This window comes from Leuciscus leuciscus, assembly GCF_965113295.1.
Source record: "Leuciscus leuciscus genome assembly, chromosome: 3".
NCBI classification, from domain to species: domain Eukaryota; kingdom Metazoa; phylum Chordata; class Actinopteri; order Cypriniformes; family Leuciscidae; genus Leuciscus; species Leuciscus leuciscus.
Genome location: NC_138727.1, coordinates 64,199,552 through 64,223,489, shown reverse-complemented (window position 1 = coordinate 64,223,489; position 23,938 = coordinate 64,199,552). Strand labels below are relative to the sequence as shown.

Below are 23,938 nucleotides of genomic sequence, written 5' to 3'. Positions count from 1 at the left end.
AACATTTGGATGCTGCATTAAACAAATTCTTAAAGGGAAAAAAAATGTAAATAATAAATCAACTCCACAGCTGATTCCAAATGATCAAGGGCTTAGGACGTTCCAATTCAGCCCATTGCAGTTTCCGCCAGTAGTGGGCACTCGCAATGACGTACATCCGAGTGAACAAGACGGAGGGAAGTTAGCGAGTGAAGGGCATGACAGTTATGGACTGGAATGCAACCTTGACCAATTTCACTTAGGGCGTTTTTCCACTGGGTTCGTTTGCTGCGGTCCGAACCCGAGTGCGCTAGTTCCCGGCGCCCCCCGCAGCGTTGGTCTGGTTTCACACTCAATTAGTTGTATCGAACCCAGGTGCGTTTGCAGTGATCTTACGTCATCGCAAACGCACACGGAAAACGCATGGAGAATACAACTCGACTGAGCATAGCTGTAATTTGTCAGTTTTTTTGGTGCTATTATGCACAACATAGTGAGAGACAACTAGGTTTATGTTCATTACATGGTGTAATTCAGCACATATCCAGGGGACGCCGTGTTTCTGCTGCTCGCAGAAGATTTTTCACTGATACGCATGCGCGGGATACTATACTTCCTGAACAAGCACGCACCCGAGTCCGTGTTGCTTGCACATTAACGCGAACCGCGCCACGGTTCGGGAGCAACCGAGCTCAGACCACCTCCTCCAGGTAGTCTCGGGTTCGGTACTCTAGTGCGCACCCGGGTCCGATGACAGCGTTCACATTAGCGATTTTTCATGCGAACCGTGCCCCGGTTCGCACTAAACTGCCAGTGTGAAAGCGCCCTTATACACTTGACTTGGGTTTCCTAAATATCTCTCCACCTATTTCAGCTTTCAACAGCTACACAGCAAAATCCCCAGGGTTGAATTAACTCCGCTCAGAGAACATGTGGTCCCACTCTAAAGAGAGTTATAGTAACTCTGAATCCGAGTTAAAGTTAATGAGATAATTCAGTGATTAATTAAGTGACGACTGAGCATTAGTGATGAACACCTGCTGTTAACAAGCAGAATCACTGAAGGAAAGAGAAACACAAGAACTACAACTGACTTCAGACACAGTCTAAGATGAAATCAACTGAAGAGAAAAGAAGACATTAAATCTGTGAAGATCTCAGCAGAGGAGGATTAAACAACTCCACAAACAGCATTACCAGCTTCACTTATTACTAACCAGACTGACTTTATTTCTGTCAGACGTCTACACAAGTTATTATAGACAATTAACAGAGGTTTAGATGTTGATGTTTTATAGGGATTTTGGAAATTGTGTTGGCTTTAGTTGGGCAGTTTGAATCTTTGCTTTTTATGGGCTTTGTAACTGTTTACCAAAACACATAATTTGTTACAAAGAAAGCCAAATAAACTATGATCAAGTGATATAGTTTTCAGCATCGTAAGGTAGAATATTTACTAATATTTTTCCTGACCAAAAGTGGTTATTTGATATTAATAGATTTTGTTCATCAACAATATTTTCTTGCAACAAATCAGACATTTTGATTTTTAAATAGATTGTAAGAATTTATTTCTTAAGACACCCACAGACATCAAGAATCAGAATATGAATCTTAACAATGGTGACGGCTGGGAGTCACCATAGTATAAAACTCATAGCTCCCAGCATACATTGCAGCATGACAACATTTAAAAGCCATGCGTTTGTGTAAGAAAAATATCCATATTTAAAACTTAAACTAAAATAACTAATTTGTGGAGTTGTTTAATCCTCTTCTGCTGAGATCTTCACAGATTTCAATTCAATTCACGTTTATTTGTATTACGCTTTTCACAATACATATCATTTCAAAGCAGTTTTACAGAAAATGCATGAGTCCACATTACAATTTACAGTGATCTGTTGTCAGAGGTGAATGTGTCCAAATAATGTCCATCTTTCAAAATATCATGTATTCATTTAGGCAGAAACAAGGAGCTCAGTAAAGCAATTACTTCAAGTTGTGATCATAATGATTACAATAAATAGAAAATTGTAGCATCGGTGCATGTTGATTCAGAGTTTGCGTCATCTGAAGTCTTTGCATGAGTTGGCGCCGTCTCTTCGCATGTGTTGAGCACCTGAAGTCTTCATAAGAGGAGCCGACATAATCTTCTCTGTGTTTGTCCTGTAACCCTAGTCCGAACCACCCCCAAGTTTATGTTTATGTATGTTATTTTTGCATCTATATCTATATCGTATCTATATCTATGTAACATATCTATATACCTATTTAATCAGTTTTTAAGATCTAAAAAATAAAAACATACTTTTGTGGCATCAAATCAACTTTTTTGTTTGAATTTTAACTCCTTTATGTGTAAAGCACTTTGTGTATGAAATGTGCTAAATAAACTTATCTTGCCTTTTTTAATTTTGCAGTGGTTTAATGCTGTGCTGATAAATGTTTGTTAAACATTTGGATAAAAAGACTTTTAAAAACAAAGTTCCAAAATGACGATGAGTGAAATAAACTTAAAACCTGTAACAGCTTTTCATTCTATTTCAAGACTAATCTGCGAATATTTTCACTTTACTTTTTGCTTTTCTTCACTGCTACTACTGCTACTCCCACTCCCACTGCTGCCACACAGACTACTCCTATAGTAATTCCAGTTTTCCCCCAGTTAAGCCTTCGCTGGGCATCATTAAACATCTCATTAGTGTAGTGCTTTCCTCCATTTTTAAGCACCATTTCATCCATCTTCTCCAGCAGCTCGTTTACTTGATCCTGATTCTTTCTGTCTTCATTGTTGAATGCATGATATCTGCCACCACAGCTCATAACAAACCGCCGTAGATCTGGACTCTCTTCTATACGATCTTTCAGTGGTTCACGTAGTGAATCAGCGTGAGTGAACAGAATGATGGTGTGATGAGCAGCTTCTTCTCCATAGTTCTCCTGAATCCATTTCACAGCGTTCTTCTTTTCGTCTGTGAATCTCTCATCCAGTCTGATGACCAGCAGGAACACATGAGGACCAGGAGCAGATATTTCCATACACTTCTTAATTTCTGCCCTAGTTTTGTTTTCAGTATAATCTTTTTTTGATGTATCTTGCAGGCCTGGAGTGTCGATTATCGAGATACTCCTTTTACCCTTTCTCGTCATTTTTCCCTCAGAATATTTTGTAACTGAGTCTGGATTAAAATCCACTTCGAACACATCTCTTCCCAGGATTGTGTTTCCTGTCGCACTCTTTCCAGCTCCAGTCACACCCAACATAACAATCCTCAGATCTCCTGAAGATAGAAAGACAAATTGTTTTCAAAATAACACACACACACACACACACACACACACACACGTTTGTTTAGAAATACTTGTGAGGACCTCCATAGATGTAATGGTTTTTATACTGTACAAACTGTATATTATCTCTCTGAAAAAACAACAACAAAAAAACATGTTTGTTTAGTACTATTTTCATTGATTTCATGATTTCTCTCTTTTGACTATTTTCCACACGCTTACACAACATAATAGATTAATTTATGAATAATTCCTTTATCAGGTCCAGTAATAAACTGATTGCTCGCCTCTATTAAATTTTATGTCAGCGCTTTTTTCTAACTTTGTTCTTTTTATTGCATTTATTTTTCTGATCTTTCATATTCTCAAATATTTTAAAATCTCATTTGCTTCTAAAATTTGTTATAGCTGTATATCAGTTTCATCAAATTATCTAATTTATCGAATGATTTTCCAATTCAGTTAACAATTTTTTTTGTCTTTTTTCATTATTGTAATTTTTAGAAATTCAATAGCTTTGTTTAGAAATAAATAAGGTTACACAGTAAAATCAGCAGTGTAAAATTTGGAGTGTAAAATTACATATGCACTTAAAGAGTTTCTTTTAATCATGCAAGTGTAAAATAACCCAAAGAGTAAGAGTCAATCATCAGAGTACCAGCCACTTTGCTCTGAAGAAAGTATGTTGGTAACCACGCCTCCAAAAACGGCCAACGGCTCTGCGCGCGACTTGACTGATTTCAAATTTTCCTGTTGGATTTTCTGTCTGCCACGGAGTTACAGATGCACGGGATTTACGGTGAGTTTGATGAAAATATTTTGTGTAAGCTGTTGTGGAAAATCCAGCGTTTCTTATAATCATTCGTTTCCAAACTGTTTAATCATATGTTTCTGTGAGGTTTTCTAGCAGCTGAAGGAGGACAGGGAAGCGAGGGCCAATTTAGGTCGTAGATGAAGGCCTTTGGGTGTCTCAGGGACATAGAACAGTGTGACCTGTACCAGGGGGGAGAAACCAGTCCGAACCAGCAGAAGATAGGGGGTATCTTTCTGGAAATTTACAAGAAACCTGGAAGGAGGAGTTCTTTTGCCAAGAAACTGTATAAAATGTCTATGTTTTATTATGTCTAATAGGTATTCTATTTCAAAGCTGGGTGGCTGCGGCTTTTGTGAAAAGAATCCTCATTGAAATAAACCTTTTCTCTTTATTACAGTTTTGTCTCTTGAAAGTTTTCTTACACCTCTGATGCTGTTTGATATTAACTTCTGAAAATTGCCATTACAACTTGGTGTCAGAAACGTGGGATCCTGTGCGGACTCTTCTTCTCCTGGTCCTGAGAGCGGGTATGACGGAAATTGCGCAATCACGGCAGCACCAGGCGGCCGTCTCATACCTCGACGGTTTGAGATAGAAACTCAACAGGTTACGAGAGAGAGAGCCAACACCCGCGTCAGGACCAGTGGAAGAACTCCCACCAGGATCAAGAAAGAATCCGCGGCAATTACAGAAAAGAGAAAGCATCTCTGGGTAAGAAACGGCAGAATTGTTTTATTGATGTTAAGTGTGATTTGATAATTGTGAGTGAACATGAACCATGTTGGCTGAGTTTGCTTTGGGTACGAGCGAGAGGTGATTGAGTAATCACAATTTTTGGGGAAGAAATTGAAGTAGCTTCGGATCGGTTTCTGCCACACTCAGCTCGTTAGTGGACGGAAGTACCACTGGTGATTCAGGTAATCACAGGTGCTGGTTAATTAGTTTTGCTCAAAGTCTCTGTAACCCGAAGAAATCTTGCAAAGGTGGACGGAAGAGCCACGCCGGATTAATTAGGTGAATAGTAGATTTTGAGTAAAACATAATTACAAAAGTAGTTAGTTTTACTCAAAATCTCTGTAACCTGAGAAATTTTTTTTTACAAGTGGACGGAAGAGCCACATCAAATCAGAATTAATAGAGCGCTAGAAAGTGCTTAGGCCTATGGGAAGATTTTGAGTAAAACATAATTACAAGAGCACGGCATATTTGCTGAAACCCGACCGGTTTTGGGTGGAATAAAATCGGGTCTGTCGAAGACGTTTGACAGATACTAAGACACGTGTCGAAAGATTAAAATCCAGAAGGGAGATTCAGCCAAAATGGGGTCATCTAACAGTAAATTAGATCATTTTTATACACCAATTTTCTGTCAAATGAGAAATAATTATGGTGGTAAATGTATGGTTGACATACAGAAACTGATCAAATTTCACGATTTTCCCGAAGCGGGGACCTTGAGTAAAATAAGACTAAATATAGTAAAAGAGTCAGTAGAAAAGAAAGAGGGAAAACAGAGTAGCTGCTGTGTGTGTGTTAAACATGAGTGCAAAGAATGTGAACAGACAATAATGTGTTGGGTGGAAGAGGCTGACAGTTGAGAACGAGAACAAATACAAAAAGAATTGGCATGTAATGTTGAGAATGTTGTGTGTGTAAAAACAGTTCCACTGGAACAGAATGCTACTAATGAACCGAATGTATGTGCTTTTCCACATGTGACTGAGGTGGCAACGGCTCCGCCGCCTGCCTACAATACAGCTCACTACCCAGTAGCAGAGATACCGGCCCTCAGGCTGGACCTCGATCTGGACCGCTTTCCACCAGCCCCGAGAACAGCCCAAGAAGCACGACTTGCAGAAGCACGAGCACAAATTGAACTGGCAGAGGCAGCCCAAAGAGCAGCGCAGGCAGAGGCAGATGCAAGAGCAGCGCGAGGGGGGGCAGAGGCCGCAGAGCGAGTGGCACACAGACTAACAGCGCAGTTTCATGCACAGTTACACGGGCGTTTGAGTGCAACGCTGCGGCACGCTACTCACGCTGAAGAGGAAAGAAAGGAGAAGAAAGAACCCCTCACAATGGTGGTTATGCAACAACAACGACCTAAACAACCCAACAAACCTGCATCTTCCTGCTCAAAACCTGCTAACCGAAAAGGACAGAGAGGAAGAGCTGCTGGAGCTGGAAAATGGAACTGTTTTGTTTGTTCAACAAATGCCCACTCGCTCCGAGACTGTACAAAATGTAGAGTGTGCAAGAAGGACGGACACTGGAGCAGCGCGTGTCCCACCATGAAGTCGGATTGAACCGAGGGGGCTGGAGAGCGGGACGGAAAGAGTCTGGCTTTGGGGAGCCAATCTTTGGCTGCAGCAAAGGGAAGTGAAAATATCTTTACTAACACACACACACACGACGCACACACAAACACATACACTGATTTTCTTTCTGCTATCTGCAATGAAAAAACTGCTTGCAAATCTTTTTGTGTGTCTGATGATACTTTGAGCAAAGCTGTGACTGATGATTTGAGCAGTGCTGTGTGTGATGAGCGTGTGAAAGTATACAAAAGCACAGGGTTTTCTGAAATGCCTATTTATCCTTTACGAGTTAAAGGGGTAGTTATTGACTTTTTAGTTGATTTTGGTGCAGCCTGTCCACATTACGACCATGTGATTTACCATGTGTTCCAATTTAACCGGGAAAGTGTTTGAGAGCACTTCGGCCTCTGGCCATTTGATTTCTGACCGGTTAACAGAGCCGTTAGAGTGCGAAACAGAGGGGGGACGCTTTTTCAAACATGAATTTGTGTGGTCTCCCGGTTGTCCCGCACCTCTGATGGCTCGTGATTTAATGTGTAAATTAAATTTGTCCCTCTGTGCTGATTCCTATGGAATTAGCATTGAGGAGACATCAAAAATTACTTGTTCCAAATTCGAGCCGAAGTGGGCTTATGAATGGCAGGTGACAGATGTTGATTGGGCAGAGAAAATTTTGAAATTGGCAAAGGCTCGAACAAACCCAGTCGACACAGAGTTTATGACAAATGATAAAATGCATTGTACATCACATGTCGTAACAGAGCGAGATTCAGATTTTGAAAAGATGTGGTTTCATTCTGTGAAGAATGAAAGTGTGAAGTTTGACCAGATTTTCTGGACAGAGAGTGTGTGCGCATTGGCTGCAGTGTTGACAGAAAGTCAGAAAGCTTGTTATCTTATGTCAGAGAACACCGCCTGCCACTTATCTGTCTCCAAGGCCATAAGCCAGCAGTGGAGAGATGTGGGCCTTTTTGTAAAAGAATGTTTATCAGCCACAGACTGGGTGAGAGTTGACACACACACAGCAGAGAGTCAGAGTATGGGGGCATTTAAATCAAAATGTGACTTTGAGGTGGGGGTTCAGAGAAATGTGATTGCTATTGGGAAAAATGTGACAGGACAGGGAGAGGGGGATATTTCTGCCTCAGAAATTGATATTTCTTTGGCACAAATATCACCAAACTTGTGGGAAAAAAAACAAATATGATGTGGGGCTGATAAAAGGTTGTGAGCCAGTTATAATCACACCAAAATCTGATTTCAGACCATATAAGGCACAATATCCACTGAAACGTGAAGCAATAGAGGGTATAAAACCGGTGTTTGACGCTCTATTGAAAGAGGGTGTAATTAGGCCTTGTGATGGTTCACAAGTTAGAACCGAAATTAACCGAACTCATATCTTATGTTGATGACCTTTTGATCTGTTCAGTGAATGAGTCTATTTGCAGGGCTGACACTGTGACTCTCCTGAAGCATCTTGAAAGGGAGGGACACAAGGTCAGCCTTTCAAAGCTGCAGTTTGTGAAACAGGAAGTGACCTTCCTGGGGCATGTTGTCAAACCAAACAGCAAAACATTGTCACAGAAAAGGGTGCAGGGCATAAAAGAAGCCCCAAAGCCTGTAACAAAAAACAGTTGCTGTCATTTTTGGGGATGTGTGCTTACTGTCGTACATTCATTCCCAATTATGCCATTTTAGAACAGCCTTTACGAGCCCTGACAACAGGGAAAGGGTTGAAGTCATGTGACAGACTTGTTTGGACAAGTGAAGCTGAGACAGCATTTGATAACATGAAAGCACAATGAGATATCTTGATTGTTAGGCCTTCTGGTTGTAGACCATCCATTGTGCAGATGGTTGATGAAAAGCATGACCTTATGACTTCTGTTCTCCTGTAGACGCATGGTGACCGATGAGAAGGTAGCCTATTTTAAACAAAACTCGACCCCGTGGCAGCGGGATTGCCACACTGTCTCCGGGCGGTGGTGGTAGCTGAACTGGCCCTCAATGGCCTCAAGAGAGTTTGTAGGCTATGCTGATCTGACTTTAGGGGTCTCACATTTGGTGTCTTTGATTTTGCAGGAGCAGAGAACGTCACATTTGCCTACAGCTCGATTGAGGTATCATAAAATTTTATTTGACATGCCAAATGTCACTGTTAAAAGGTGTGCACACCGCGTCCAGATTTGTTGGACGTTTCTGCTTGATAGTTGTGACAATGTCCTTTTTGTGGATGGATCTGCGTCGAAAGATCCACAAACAGGACAAAATAACGTGGGCTATGCGGTGACGACTGAATTTGAAACTGTAAGATCTGGCAAATTACCATGTCATTACTCTGCACAGGCAGCTGAATTAGTCGCTTTGAATGAAGCATGTAAACTGATGACTGACAAGTGTGTAACGATTTACACAGACTCGCGTTATGCTTTTGGGGTCAAGGATGACTTTGGTGCTCTGTGGAAGCACAGACATTTTTTTAAGTCGGACGGACGACCAATACTGAACGCTAGGTTAGTATCTGACCTTTTGGAGGCCATTATGCTGCCAGACAAGATTGCAATTTGTAAATGCGCAGCGCATATTAATGATAAAAGTTTCATATCAACAGGCAACGCCAGAGCTGATATGGCTGCGAAGGCAGCGGCAACAAAGCAGACTGAAGCTGATACCAGTGGCGCCACCTGCGTACAAGTTGACAATAACCTTAACAATGACATTTCTCCTTGTTTACAGAGCATGCAGTCTTTTTCAAAAGGAGCTGAGAAAAACAAATGGAAGACGGCAGGCTGCAGCCTTGTTGATGGTGTATGGACATCTGTTGATGGAAAGCCGTGTCTGCCCAGCCATTTTTTCTTGCATTACGCTAAATTAATGCATGGGTGGGACCATGCATTAAAAGAGGGGATGATTATGCAAATGAGGGAATTGTGGTTTACCAAAGGTTTCACAATATATACAGAAAATTTTTGCAAAAGATGTGTGATTTGCACCGCATATAACATTGCACGGGGCATTAAAACACCACTGGCAAGCCAGCCAGCCCCAGAGGGGCCATTTGAATATTTAATGATTGATTTCATTGAACTAACCCCGTGTGGAAAACAGAAATATTGTTTGGTAGTCGTGGATATGTGGTCACGATGGAACACACTGTGCCTAACACGCTGCCAGCGGGGGCGCTGTTGAGCGTGAAAACCAGACGGTAAAGAACAAATTGGCAAAATGCTGTGAAGAAACAGGGCTCTCGTGGGTGAAAGCACTCCCCATTGTGTTAATGTACATGAGAATGAGAAAGAGAGTCAAAACAAATTTGAGCCCATTTGAAATCCTCTTTGGTAGACCACCGTTCATGGATATAACAGGGGAAAGAAGGAGGCTTCCATCGACAGATGTGTGTGAGAATGAAATGTTGAATTACTGCAAAGAGATGTCGTGTTTGTGATCTAACAGTTCTGTGCAGGTGAAAGAAGCTCTCTCTAAGAGCAAGGTAGCAGAGACGTTCCTGCACAAAATCAGACCAGGTGATTACGTGGTGATTCGAGACCTCAGGAGAAAGAGCTGGAGGGCGAAACGGTGGCTAGGACCGTTCCAAGTCTTGCTGATCACGCATACGGCGGTGAAGGTCGGCGAGCGAGCCACGTGGGTGAATGCCAATCACTGCAGGAGAGTTCCATCCATATCAGGAGAGCAACAGGAGGAGGAACCCCGACGACAAACAACAACAACAACGGCGAAACCTCTCGTGCTGCCAGGGCCACCCGAGATCGAACGGGCCTCTGGAGAGGAGCTGGCCTGGATGAGAGACGAGGGGACAAGCAAAGGTCAGACCGAGACCATTTAAAACTGGGTGGTCAGACTGCAGAATTAAAACCAACCACGAAGAAATCAACTTTAAGTGTCCATTCGATAAACCGTATCAAAGTTCACCGGTGGCAGTTTGGGTTTGTGGTAATATCATATCACCGTTTGAAAAAAAGGACTGGTCAGGGTGCTGTTATCCAGCTTTAATGAATGTGGGAACTTCTGTGTATCTGCCAAACAAGGTGGTTGGAGTTAACAAAGAAAATGTTTTGTGAAAACCTTTAGAATATGTTGAATGATTTTCTTTACAACTTATGGAAATTAATGTGCTGCCAATAATAATGATGAAGATTATGATTTGGCTGTTGTGATTGAATCCACACTGGTGGACTGTAAAACTATACAGAGAACTGCTTATCAGTGGCTGTGTTTACATTCCTGATTAGGACACACTGCTTCAAGGGTGTGCAGTAAGTTGGAGCTGTTTGCAAGCTCAATGATCAAACTATAGGCAAAGAGAGTGTTTTAATTATGGTCAGCGGGGCCATTTAGCCTGTAATTGTAAATGGACACTCAGAAAAAAGTGATAATGTGAAAGTGACGTGTATTAATGTGGGTTTGAAAGTAGAACAGTAATTAAATGACGATATTAAAGTTTTCGTCTGAGAAAGAACTAAGAATGTGAACGCAGTGTTAAAGAAAGTGAAAAGAACGTACGAGTAAGTGAGGTAGAAAAGAAAGTTAAAGGAAAGTTAATAGATGGAAGTCGTAAGAAGATTGGAGGATGCAGAAGGAACTAGCATGTAGGGAAAGATGAGAAGAAATATAGTGAAATGTATGTTATGAAAATAAAATTTCTGATAGAATTTATGGAACTATTTATGTCAAGTTAAGTGGCATAAAGATGAGGAATGAACAAAGGCAGAATGGGGAAGAATTGTATTTTAGTGGTAATGTAATGTCTAACTTCCCTGAGGTGGGCAAAAGACAAATATAAAAATTATGTTTATTTGAAAATAGATGTAAATTCTGGCAAAGATGCCTTACTGCTGGGCTAGAGTTAAAAGTTTAAGTGGTAGATAAAGTTTGATTTTAGAAGTTTATGAGAGTACAGTGTGCCAGTCCTAAATGCCTCAGAGTCTCTCTCATTCAATATCAGCTAAAAGCTGTTAACTGAGCCTGTGCGATTTAGGGATTGAGAGATGAGTAATATGATATTTTGTTTTTTGTGAAACAGCAGAGATAAGTGGGACTGACAAAATATTGATAACATTAAGTTGAATCTGCAGACTAACCACTTGATAGAGGAATACTGTCTCAACACAGTTTTAATGAAATTGATGGCATATAGTACAAATTTTTATACTTTGTGAAGAGTCCTGAAACAAACAGTGAAAAGAGGAGAGCAAACGCTGTAAGCAGCTGTGCTCTGAAGCTTTGACTTCAAAGAAATGTGGAGTTTGTAAAATGTTGGGGGTATCATGTTGTTTTAATATTCCTGATTACAGTGACAACATAACCAATATCATCGAGCACATGAGGAAAGCTGTGAAAGAGCCGCCTAAAGCTACTGATAGTGAGTGGGTGGGGTGGCTGATGTCTGCATGGTCAGGGTGGTTTTATAGAATAATTCAAACTGTCTTGCCAATTGTGGGTATGGGATTACTGATTCTGTTTTGTTTACCATGCATTATGAAGTGCCTTTCCAGCTTAGTGCAGAGATTGATCAGGGCAGGGACGGTTAGCACGTCAGTCGAAGCAGTGAAACTGACTCAGTACCAAATAACTGATGGAGAGCAATGTGATGATTATGACAGCGATGACATGTATGCAGACATGAGTTAAATGTGTTTTCTTTCCTTTTTGTTGCCTTCCTGGGACAAGGGAAGGGATTTCCTAAACTTTGATTGTTTAGGTTTTGATGTCAATGATTGACTGTTCTATTCACTGTTTTTATTATTATTATTGTTTTAATTATTTTTATTTCTTTTTCAATTGTAAGAATGATGATATGTTCAGAGGGTTAAAAGCAGTGGCCATCCGTGTTACGAGATGGCATACAAGGACAGGGTTTGAATATGAGGAGGTTTTGTATCTACTTTATCTGTGTTTTTATAGCATGTTTTGTTTTCCTACTAAATATTAATCGAACTTTTTCTTGTTTATACTGAAATGACTGAGGGTCCGACCTATAGTGTTGGGGATGCAATGACAGAGCTCGTTCGTCTAGCCCGGTTCCAGAATAAACCTTTATCTGCTTGCTGTAAAATTAAGGGTCTATCCCTGGAAAAATAGCCTGAGCTTATTTCATTTTAATCTTTTTTTTCAAACTAGTTTTAATTCTAATGGTTTTGCCTAATAGTTTTAATTCTAATGTTTTTGCCTAATAGTTTTAATTCTAATGTTTTGCCTAATAGTTTTAATTTTAATCTTTTTGCCTACTAAGTTTAAGGGTATGATCAGTGATATGAAATTCAGACATGAAGAGTATAACTGTGAATCAATTCTGATCTTGAAATGAAATGATGTAATGATGTTTGATCAAGAAATTAGAAGACAAGGATGAATTTTCCTTTAATACGTTTATCAGAGAATGATAAAGAGGAGGAATTTGTTGTGGAAAATCCAGCGTTTCTTATAATCATTCGTTTCCAAACTGTTTAATCATATGTTTCTGTGAGGTTTTCTAGCAGCTGAAGGAGGACAGGGAAGCGAGGGCCAATTTAGGTCGTAGATGAAGGCCTTTGGGTGTCTCAGGGACATAGAACAGTGTGACCTGCACCAGGGGGTAGAAACCAGTCCGAACCAGCAGAAGATAGGGGGTATCTTTCTGGAAATTTACAAGAAACCTGGAAGGAGGAGTTCTTTTGCCAAGAAACTGTATAAAATGTCTATGTTTTATTATGTCTAATAGGTATTCTATTTCAAAGCTGGGTGGCTGCGGCTTTTGTGAAAAGAATCCTCATTGAAATAAACCTTTTCTCTTTATTACAGTTTTGTCTCTTGAAAGTTTTCTTACACCTCTGATGCTGTTTGATATTAACTTCTGAAAATTGCCATTACAAAGCCAATTGTTGTTTGGAAAATTGACCACAAGGCATTATTTTTATTTTTTTTAAATGACATAGGTTGGATTACGTTGTTAATAGGTTTTGTTGCTTTTGTTCGCGCTTAAAATAGTTAGCTAGCACTAGCTTGGCTAGTCCATGATAACGTTAACTAGCACCTATTTTAGGCGCGAATGTTAGCACACGTTACTAACTTTCTATACTCTTTAGTGTGACGGAACTTATTTCGAAAGCAAACGGGCTGCCGAAATTATAAGAGATGTCCGTTGATAACGTTAAAGTAAACCATTTTTTAAACCAATCATGGTTGCAAGATGTCACGTAAGGTCAACGTGAGGCATAGGCTTACAAACACATCGCCTAATTGTGTATCATTTGATTTGCTCTACAGGACTAACCCAAGAGGATGCTGATAAAAGTCAGATTCAAGACTGAACAAAAGTTTGTTCGTGTTACAGAGCCGAAGCTTAGAATTTTTCTGAATGATGGTATGTGTTTAACTATAAATCCTTGATGCGCGTATTTAATGTTGTCTGTACTGTAGGCACGGTTGCCTTCTTATGTAACGTTAGTCTGTTGCTTTGCTTCGCCCTTGTTGATAATAACATGCAATGCAAACTTGGTGTGTTCCGAGTAACGTTAATTGATTCATTTCTTAAACGTAGACGTTGTAACGTTATCGTTCTTCAATGTATGCGGACGTTATACTCAACTTTAGAATGGCTAATTTAGTCCACACACACGTATCATGTGATGGTCTGAATTGACCCTTCGCAGGGAGCTTGATTGACAGGCGATCTAACCAATCATAATCCGCCATCCGCCATTTTGTCCGACAAAGCAGGCAGGAGAGATAGCAGTTAAAGAGCCACAAAACGGTATGTATCGTTTCAATTTCTTTTAAAAAATGACCAAATTTGAAAGGTGAGACTTTGTTTAATATGTTTAATATCAAACGTAACCGAAAGGTAACCTGGTCTGTCCTGTCTGTCAGCGTGCTGTCAGTCTCCTCTCTGCTCCGCGACTATTTTTCACTGCGTCAGAACACGGTGTGGCATGAGAGCAGCGTAGCTTGTCGGACATAGCGACAGTAACTAAGGTTGACGGGTCTTTGTGAAGGGTCAATTAGACGACAATGGACGAAATTCGCAAGGAGCATCAACATATAACGCTCCTTGTAGGCTAGATGGAAAGCTAAATGGACAAGTTTAACATTTTACCCAGTTAGTAATTAGCACTTAAGGTTGCAGACTGACATGTAGAATTAAATGATTGAGCTGATTTATATTACTCGTGAGTGATTTGTGTATGTGTGTCTTGTTGCAATAATGATTCTTGCATTTCCTTTTGGTCTCAGCTTTCCTGAAGTTTGGAATTAATGATGCTCCTTGCCATATGGCAAAATTGCTCGACCAAACAGGCACAGAATTGGATGAAGATGTGTTTGAGGAGGTACTGAAGCAGCCAGATGTTGGTGTCCTCTTACTGAAGTTGGATGATGATGGACAAGGTAAATGTGGCTCTGTTTAGTGTAATATTATTTAACTACTGATTAGATTAAGTGCACACTAAAGACCAAATTACTGTACTATTGTCCTAGAATTTGAAAGCGAAGAACCATCCAACAGCAGTTTCAACAGATCATCTGACTCTATTGTCATAGAAAGTCCACCAGGCCCTATACAACATCCTGGAGAGGATGCCAAAGCTGTAAGTCTCTGTCACATGCTTACTGTTGATACAGCTAATCTGAAAAGTTCAGGCACGTGCACGTAGACATCAAAGGGGGCTTGAGCACCTGCCCTTTTTATTCCTGGAGAGAAAGTGCCCTTTTTTCTCGGGTGCTTTTTTTTTTTTTGAAAGATAATATATATTCTTTTTTGCGCACAGCTTCCCTGTCAAACAAATAGGCCTATATATTTTGAAGAATAGTTTAAAAGGGAGTTTATTGATTTAAACCCGATTGTATTGCTTCCGCTAAAGAAAATAGTAGGCTACGCTCTGTCTCTACGGTAGAATCCTGTGAGTCCATAGCAACGCTCTGTTTTTCATGGCCACGGTCTGTTATACTCCGCACAGCGGTCTGTTATCAAGAAATAACAGACCGCATTCTCCATTGGAATTCAATCAAGCCATGTAATAAAATAAGTTAGTAATAAAATATGCATATATCACCACCAGGTGATATGCTTTAGTTATTTTGTTTATCCTATTTACCTGCATTGCCCTGTCAATTAGATGCAAATGTGCGCATTTTAACTAGTTGACGCCTAATTCGCCCTCATGTTGTTTCAACCCTTTTTTCTGCTGAACACAAAAGAAGATATTTTGAAAAATGTCGGTAACCAAACAGTTGATGGACACCATTGACTTCCATAGTAGGAAAAAATTATACAATGTTCAGCAGAAAAAAGAAATTCATACAGGGTTGAAACAACTTGAGGGTGAGTAAATGATGACATAATTTTCATTTTTTTGGCAAACTAATATTAATAAAATAAATAAATAAAACTGAGTAGAAATAAGTTAGCATTAAACATTAAAAATAACAATATTTATAAATTAACTTTTTATTTATGAGTAATTAATAAATTAGCAGATTTTGCTATCTGTAACAAAATAGCAGCAACAGCCCTCTTCAGTTTAGAGTGAATATTTGTGTTGATTTTAAAGTGTTATGTATTCTGATAACACCAAAGTAATTAAAATGATGTAGTGCCTTGTGCAAAAATAAACAAATTATTAGTAAAACACGCCCCTCTGCTTGATGCAGTTATTTAGGTTATTCTAAATATATACTTGAAACTAGTAGCATAGAAAATGTTTTTAAAACATGCACATTGTGGAATGGTTTCCTTTGCTGCTCTATAAACCTAGTGAATTCTAAGGAGACCATCGTTTCTGGGTAACCCTTCCTTTTACAGTCCCCTAATTACTAGGTATTTACCTGGTAAATATATGGTAAGTTATAGTTGGTTATTGGTAATTACCATAGGTAACAAGTATGTAAATGCAGAGAAACTACAAACTAATTACTAAGTATTTACCTGGTAAGCATATGGTAAATTATAGTATTTTAGTGTGTAATTACTTAAGGTGATTAGTATGCAATTACAGAGAAACTACCAGGGAAAAAAACTCCACTGTTAAATATCAACTCAACAAAGTACTGTGTACTTGTTACCTGTTTAGGTTGGTAATAATTCAGATTTAATTGTGTACTTCCTCAGAATGTAGGCAGCCAATTTTCAGAAACACCTCCAGTATTACCCATCAATTCAAGTTAGGTTTGTAGTTATCCTAGGGTTATGTTGGTAACAGTCCATGTTTATTTATTACTATCTTGAAATTAAGACGGTAGTTTCCAATAAATTACCTTGTCTTACATAGTTGTTGTTCATTGCTACACCCATTTATAGAGGGTTTATCAAATAATTTACCTCACACTTACCTGGTAACTACCCCGCAGGAACAGTTTTCCCTAATGTCATGGCACATCTTAAATACTGGGTATGTTCTTGCAAATGTTTTTACAATTTACTCAGTAAGTAAAGTGCAACTGTACTGTAAAAGGAAGCCTTGTTGCACTTTACTTATCGAGTAAATTGTCATGTTTTCCTTGGTAACGTTGAAGGACATACGAGGTAAAAAATTGTGACTATATGGAAAAGGGAATGATCAGGTTATATGGTACAATTCCGGTAATACCATGGAAATAAACAAGGCTTCATTTTACAGTAAATTGTAAAAACATCTGCAAGAACATACCCAGTATTTAAGATGTGCCATGACATTAGGGAAAACTGTTCCTGTGGGGTAGTTACCAGGTAAGTGTGAGGTAAATTATTTGATAAACCCTCTATAAATGGGTGTAGCAATGAACAACAACTATGTAAGACAAGGAAATTTATTGGAAACTACCGTCTTAATTTCAAGATAGTAATAAATAAACATGGACTGTTACCAACATAACCCTAGGATAGCTACAAACCTAACTTGAATTGATGGGTAATACTGGAGGTGTTTCTAAAAATTGGCTGCCTACATTCTGAGGAAGTACACAATTAAATCTGAATTATTACCAACCTAAACAGGTAACAAGTACACAGTACTTTGTTGAGTTGATATTTAACAGAGGTGTTTTTTCCCCTGGTAGTTTCTCTGTAATTGCATACTAATCACCTTAAGTAATTACACACTAAAATACTATAATTTACCATATGCTTACCAGGTAAATACTTAGTAATTAGTTTGTAGTTTCTCTGCATTTACATACTTGTTACCTATGGTAATTACCAATAACCAACTATAACTTACCATATATTTAGCAGGTAAATACCTAGTAATAAGGGGACTGTAAAAGGAAGGGTTACCGGTTTCGGTGTGAACTGATTATTTTGTAGACATCTTTTGAAAATGAAACAATTGCGTGAGTTTGAGGAAGATAAAATTAATTAACTTTAAGTCAGAGTTGCGTTAATATATATACTTTTTTGTAAAAAAAAAAAAAAAAAAAAAACGTAATTATGAGAAGTGCCCTTTATTTCACTTGAGCCCCTGCCCCTCAAAATGTCTGTGCAGGTCCCTGGAAAAGTTAAATGTATTATGTAAAAGAAGATTTATCATTTGAATTGTAGTCAACTGTTAGCGTTAACTTCATACATGAGCTTTACATTAAAACATTTTCCACAGTTGGTCCAAAGCATATTGGAGAAAAAGCCAGGGGGAGACATTATCTCCAAAGAATACCGGAAAACTAAATATTTGACAGACAGCACAAGGAGGAAAATGATAACAATTCTTGTTGCAGACATGACGGAGAGGCATGGGTAAATTTCACAAGCAAACAGAACAACCTATTAGAAGAAAGAGGATTCAGATTAATGTAAACATGTACGCACTGCAGGGAAATTCTGAAGATGACTGTAATCTTCTTGATATCTCTTTAAGGACGTCCCCACCAAGGCATATCAGGGAGAGATATGCAGAAGGAATCATTGCCCTGTTTCCCTGCTTGAGAGACCCGTTCTCCAAAAAAGGATATGTAAGTACTGTCATGAAGTCATGAAGATGGTACATGTTTTCCAAAGTATTGTTAAACAACTTACATAGTTAAGTGATAAACTATCATTTTGAGTACTTTATATTGTTACTATTGTAATTGAACAACGCATACCTTTCCCTGGTGTATTATCATTCTCTAGTGCAGGCAGTTGAAATGTGGCCAACAACTTACTCGTTTCTCTTTCTGAAGGAGCATTACTTTGATCCGCAAAGTGGAGAAGGGTATCTGTCTTGGAAAATAAAGAATATCCAGAGAAACTGCTCACAGAAACGGGGTCAATCAAGCCAGTCATTTTGTGGAGGGCCAACAGCTGAAAGAAGAGCATCCAACATTTCTGATGACCTTTCTGAAGAAGAGTGTAAAGACGCCATCTCTTTCATGAAGCATTGCTCTGATGAGACTACAATCAAGCAGAAGATGCAAGCTACTTTTCAGTACCGGCGTCGTTTGATCGAAGACCCAAACAAATATGGAGATGTTCTGTTGGAGTTCCCACGTTTCAAAGACATGAAAGGACTTGTAAGTTGTTGAAGCTGAACAATGTTTATCTATACCTTACTATTTCATACAAGTAAACAGAACTGTAATGCAGTCAATAGCACAAAATGTAAAGTGTTCATTATGTCAAACATTGTGCTCAAGGAAAAAATTTGTGTTTGTTGTGTTGCAAGATTGAACAAGACTTTACTCGGCTGTTTGGCGGCGTGGTATCTGCCAAGTTTTTGGAGAAGTGGCCAACTGCGTTCAAGCACAAGATCATAGCCCAGAGCAAGGGCTTGCATCCGTCACGAGATCTTCAGGAGCTGATTGCTGCAGCAGAGAGTGTGGGGAATGATGATGAAGAAAATGACGCAGGTCAGATACTTTAAAACAATTGAAAGATTTTCTCTCAGTTGGAATGTTGAAGTTTGACTAAGCTGCTAATCATATCTATGTGCCTCTTTTTCATATAGCATGGGATCATGAACTTGCAGGGATACTTCTCTTACTCCACCTCATTCCACCGGTTGCACAAGGCCGCAAAAGACCCGGGAAGATGTCTGCATCCATGGCAGAGAATCATGTTGTCATGTTCTTAAAGGTTGGTGGATGATTCTTGTCGCCATCAGTTATGCATATGTGCCGCCTTTTAGATTAGGCCCACGTCAAAGTGTTGCCTTCTGTTGCGTTGTTTCTTTCTAGCATTCAAACAATGAAATTTAACCAAAATCGGTGTTGGTCAAAATATTTTCTCCACTTGCCTACCAGTACATGGTGCTTGTATTGAGATGTTCTCAAAGTACTGACTGCTCATAATTTTTCCTCGTTTAAGCTAGTTAAGTTTATACACCTCCTAATAGAGTTTATGCAACTTTTAACATTCTGAAATCACACTACATTGTCCAGATTTACACTTGTATCCAGATTTACAGATTTATGTAGGCTACACTCATCAACACTCTTGAACCATACTATTGATATTGTCATAGAAACATTGGATAATAACCTCCACTGTCAATGGAACATGTTCTGAATGTCTTTTTCATCATCTGATATGGCACTTTAAGCCCTGCATTAATGTGAAACAATTCATTTACAGACTGGAAACAGTGTACAAGAACATCTGGATGCCATACAGGAGAGCAAGCAGCCATACCTCCTTGCAGCTGGACCCAAGAAGAACACCATCCATGCATACTACATTGTTCTCGACAAGTACGCCATCCCATGCATGTCAGCAAGTGCAGTTGGCGCCTTTGATGAACTGTTCAAGATTCATTTTGTGTTCGGTACGTCCTACAACAAAGTACTTCACAATATGTACACCTTTATCCAAACAACAATCTACGAAATAGACGTCGGCCAGGTAAAGGAAACACCTAGGGTAGCAGAATTAAGAGCAAGGTTACTCAATTGAAGAACAATACAAAAAAGATGTTGTGCTATGTTTGTGGCTCTACTTTTGACAACTCAAATCTCCTGATTAGGCACCTTAAATTGGCCCATGGTTTGTGCTCTGGCAGAAATTTACGTCTTCGTTGTGGTCAATCAGACTGTATCCTTGAATTTGGGTCTTTTTCAGGGTACAGAAAACATTTAAACAGAGTACACGGTGAAATTCCAAATAATGTGCAGACAGTTGTTTGTGCTGTTAGTAGTCAGCAATATTCTGATGATGATGATCAGCCAACTGATTTGGCTACATGCCCTAGTACAAGTTCCTGTGACTTACCAATTACAAACCAGTCAGCTTTGGATTTATGCGGGTCTGCTGTAGCTCAGTTACAGACGGCAGGTGTGGGTCAATGTGTTGTAAATTCATTTGTCAATACAATGGAAGAAGCTGTCCATGAAATTCAAGCGCAAGTAATGGAGGTTGCTTTTAAATGTCTTTCTTCTGATAATACAGAAACCGTTTCAAAACTTAAACAATCCTTTAATGAAATCGAAAACCCTTTCTCTTCGCTTAATTCAGTTTCCAAAAGAGATTTGTACTTTAAAAAGAAATGGAGTATTGTTGACCCTGTGGATAAAGTGCTAGGTACCAGGTTTGAAAATAGGAAAAATAGGAGTACAGGGACATATGATCAGGTTGTGGTCACTGATACATTTTCCTACGTCCCCATTTTAGAAACACTAAGGTCTATTTTCAGTAATCCACATGTGTTCTCTCTACTGAAATCAGGCCATGTCTCCAAAGATGGTGTTTATTCAGATTTAGACGATGGATTGTACATTAAGAACCACCCTCTTTTTTCCACTGACAAACATGCACTTCAAATTCAGTTATTTTATGATGACTTTGAAACGGCTAATCCATTAGGTTCGAAGAAGGGTATTTACAAATTAGGGGCAATATATTTTACGTTACGAAACTTTCCACCAAAATTTAACTCTTCCTTAACAAGCATTCACTTATGTGCACTCTTCCACTCACAAGACATTAAGACATATGGATTTAATGCCATCCTTGAACCACTCGTTCAAGATTTGAAGATGCTTGAGACTGAGGGTATTGAGATTCCCACTCTATCTAGCCGTGTGCGTGGTAGCATTGTTCAGGTTGTGGGTGATAACCTTGGCTTAAACTGTATATTTGGATTGGTTGAATCGTTTAGTTGCGCCTATTGCTGCCGTTTCTGCCTTTTAGAAAAACAAGAATTTCAAAGAGTGTTTTATGATGATGTCTCGTCTGTTAAGTTCAGGACAAAAGACGAACATTTACAACATTGTAATTCAGCACAATCAAATCCTATGTTATCTCATGTATGTGGTGTAAAGCGGCATTGTTTACTGAATACTTTACAGTACTTTAATACCTCTGAAAATTTCTCTGTCGATGTTATGCACGACATTTTGGAGGGAATAGGTCAGCTTGAGATTAAGCTTGTTTTGCAGTATTTGAAGGCAAACTTTGTCACTTCCAGAGAAATCGGGTTGAGAGTACAGCATTTCAACTATGGTTACACAGAAAGGAAAAACCGCCCACCTGTTATTAAATTGGATGATGATCGTAATGATTTGGGTATAAATGCTATTCAATGTTGGTGTTTACTTCGCAATCTGCCACTCATGTTTGGTAACATTGTCCCAGAAGGAAATGAACATTGGTCCCTTCTTTTATTGTTGATACAGATAGTGAATATTGTATTTTCCCCTGTGTTAACTGAAGGCCTAACAGTCTACCTGAAATATTTGATCGGTGAGCATCATAGACTATTCAAGCTTTTGTTCCCAGAAAGGTCTCTGTTGCCAAAACACCATTTGTTAACACATTACCCTCGATCTATTAGACATATTGGGCCTGTCATTCATATGTGGTGCATGCGTTACGAAGGGAAACATAACTATTTTAAAAGACAACTTAAAAGTTTCAAAAATATCACAAAGACTCTAGCTAAAAAACACCAAAGGTTTATGGCATATAGTTGGGAATCGATAAGCTCTTCCAAATTAACCATGGGTCCAGGAAGGATGATAACATTAGATGACTTTGCAGAAGGCTCCGACATTGCTGCCAAACTGAATCTAACAAATTTTGAGAATACAAATGTCCTCTCTGTGAAATGGGTCAAGCACCAGGGCATTGAGTACCGTTTAGACTTTCTTGTTTGTGTCAAAGTTGATATTGATTTACCTTTGTTTTACCAGATCAAAGATATTATTGTTCAAAATGAAAGAGTGTTTTTTCTTGGGCAAAACATGGAGACAGTTTGTTTTGACAGCCATTTTAATGCATTTAAGGTTGCTACCATGACGAAACCCTGTAAGTTACAGGTTGTTGAAGTTTGTGATTTGATCTATTATAGAGCTTTTGATATTCAGATGAGTTATGATAAAGCTGATCATCAGCTATTTGTTGTTCCATATTGTGTAATGATTTGATAAATAAATGATGAAAGACATCTACTTATGTGTATGTGTGTGTATTAATTTCTTATTTAATCAAAGAATTCCATTGTATTAGAATAAAGAAGAATATAGTGGGCATTAAATTGCTGTAAGCATGTGCACAAAGCAAACCAACACTGGTAAGAGCATTTAATGTGTTACACTTAGGAGAGTTAAAAATGGCAAAAATAGTGTTAAATAGCAGTAGTGTTAAATAAAATCAACAATATAGAGTGCAATTGTTTACACTAGTAGTGTAATTTTCTTACACTTTTCAGTGTAAAAATAACACTACACATTCAACACTATTAATAGAGTAATTTTAACACTAAATTGAATGGGACCATATATGCTCAGAAATAGTGTTAAAATTGACTCTTAAAGAGTTAATGCAACACTGCGGAATTTACTGTGTATGTAATCAAATTTTGTTAGAATGTCCAGAATAAGATTCATTTTCTTCTTAATTAACTGCATCAGATTAATCAGGTGATTTACTGACCTGTAATTGGTGGTGCCATTTCTCAAGAAATCCTCTTTTTCTGATTCAGATGCTCAATGATCGCTTTTACTTGCACTGCTCACTGCTCACTCTCTCTTTCTCTTTCTTGATCTGGATGAATCAATGACGGATGAATGGAAAGGACAGACTGAAACTGCTCAGGTTAACTCCCCGTATTTGAGTATATGATCACATGACTGCAGCGTGCAAATGTTTCGCTTTAACCTTTCAGAGATATTGTAGTTATTAATAATTAAATAAAATCTCTTTGTCACTCTAAATGTAAAGTTTTAATTTACTTGGATTCTTCTTAATTTAATTGTTTAATCTTAGTACATTTAAAAGTTTCATTCGGTACATTCTGTAGAGGATTTGAAAGAAGGAAAGGACAAGCTAAAGATAACTCAGATAATGGTAATGTTTCTAAACTGGAATATGCTCATCATCAACTGTAGAGTTTGCTGTTAAGGGGATTTTGGTTTTTTATCAAATTACTTACGAATGTACAGTCATTGAGTGTGTGTGTGTGTGTGTGTGTTTGGATCTTATTTCCAGAATATAGTCACGCATTTGTTATATTTTTGTATATGTTATAATGCATGGCCTTCATCATGTAATTATATTGCAACCTAAAAGCTGTCAAATATCCCCACCTAGTGTTCAAGTCAAATATCTCTACCTACAGCCAAATGACAAATTTGACAGGCAGCAGACTTAAAAACA

General features: G+C 38.7%; 2 protein-coding genes across 2 annotated transcripts; one reads left to right on the top strand and one right to left on the bottom strand.

The window, feature by feature from the left end:
- Positions 1 to 814: 814 nt before the first annotated feature.
- Positions 815 to 23,791, bottom strand: LOC309495464 (GTPase IMAP family member 9-like). The gene is made up of 2 exons (XM_082165263.1): positions 23,216 to 23,791; positions 815 to 3,263 (listed from the first exon to the last, which is right to left on the bottom strand). Exons 1-2 carry the CDS (start codon positions 23,232 to 23,234, stop codon positions 2,554 to 2,556), a joined length of 729 nt encoding a protein of 242 aa, XP_082021389.1. The 5' UTR covers positions 23,235 to 23,791; the 3' UTR covers positions 815 to 2,553.
- Positions 13,289 to 22,653, top strand: LOC309495434 (uncharacterized protein). The gene is made up of 9 exons (XM_082165223.1): positions 13,289 to 13,765; positions 14,635 to 14,787; positions 14,878 to 14,987; positions 17,970 to 18,106; positions 18,228 to 18,321; positions 18,532 to 18,861; positions 19,014 to 19,197; positions 19,296 to 19,423; positions 19,922 to 22,653. Exons 1-9 carry the CDS (start codon positions 13,684 to 13,686, stop codon positions 20,237 to 20,239), a joined length of 1,536 nt encoding a protein of 511 aa, XP_082021349.1. The 5' UTR covers positions 13,289 to 13,683; the 3' UTR covers positions 20,240 to 22,653.
- Positions 23,792 to 23,938: the final 147 nt, after the last annotated feature.

Bases quoted from the DNA above. Each gene is read 5' to 3' on its own strand.
- LOC309495434 (XM_082165223.1), top strand. From the start codon at position 13,684: ATGCTGATAAAAGTCAGATTCAAGACTGAACAAAAGTTTGTTCGTGTT. The intron at 14,988-17,969 runs GTAAGTCTCTGT...CATTTTCCACAG, and splicing joins CTGGAGAGGATGCCAAAGCT to TTGGTCCAAAGCATATTGGA. The intron at 19,424-19,921 runs GTTGGTGGATGA...ATTCATTTACAG, and splicing joins ATGTTGTCATGTTCTTAAAG to ACTGGAAACAGTGTACAAGA.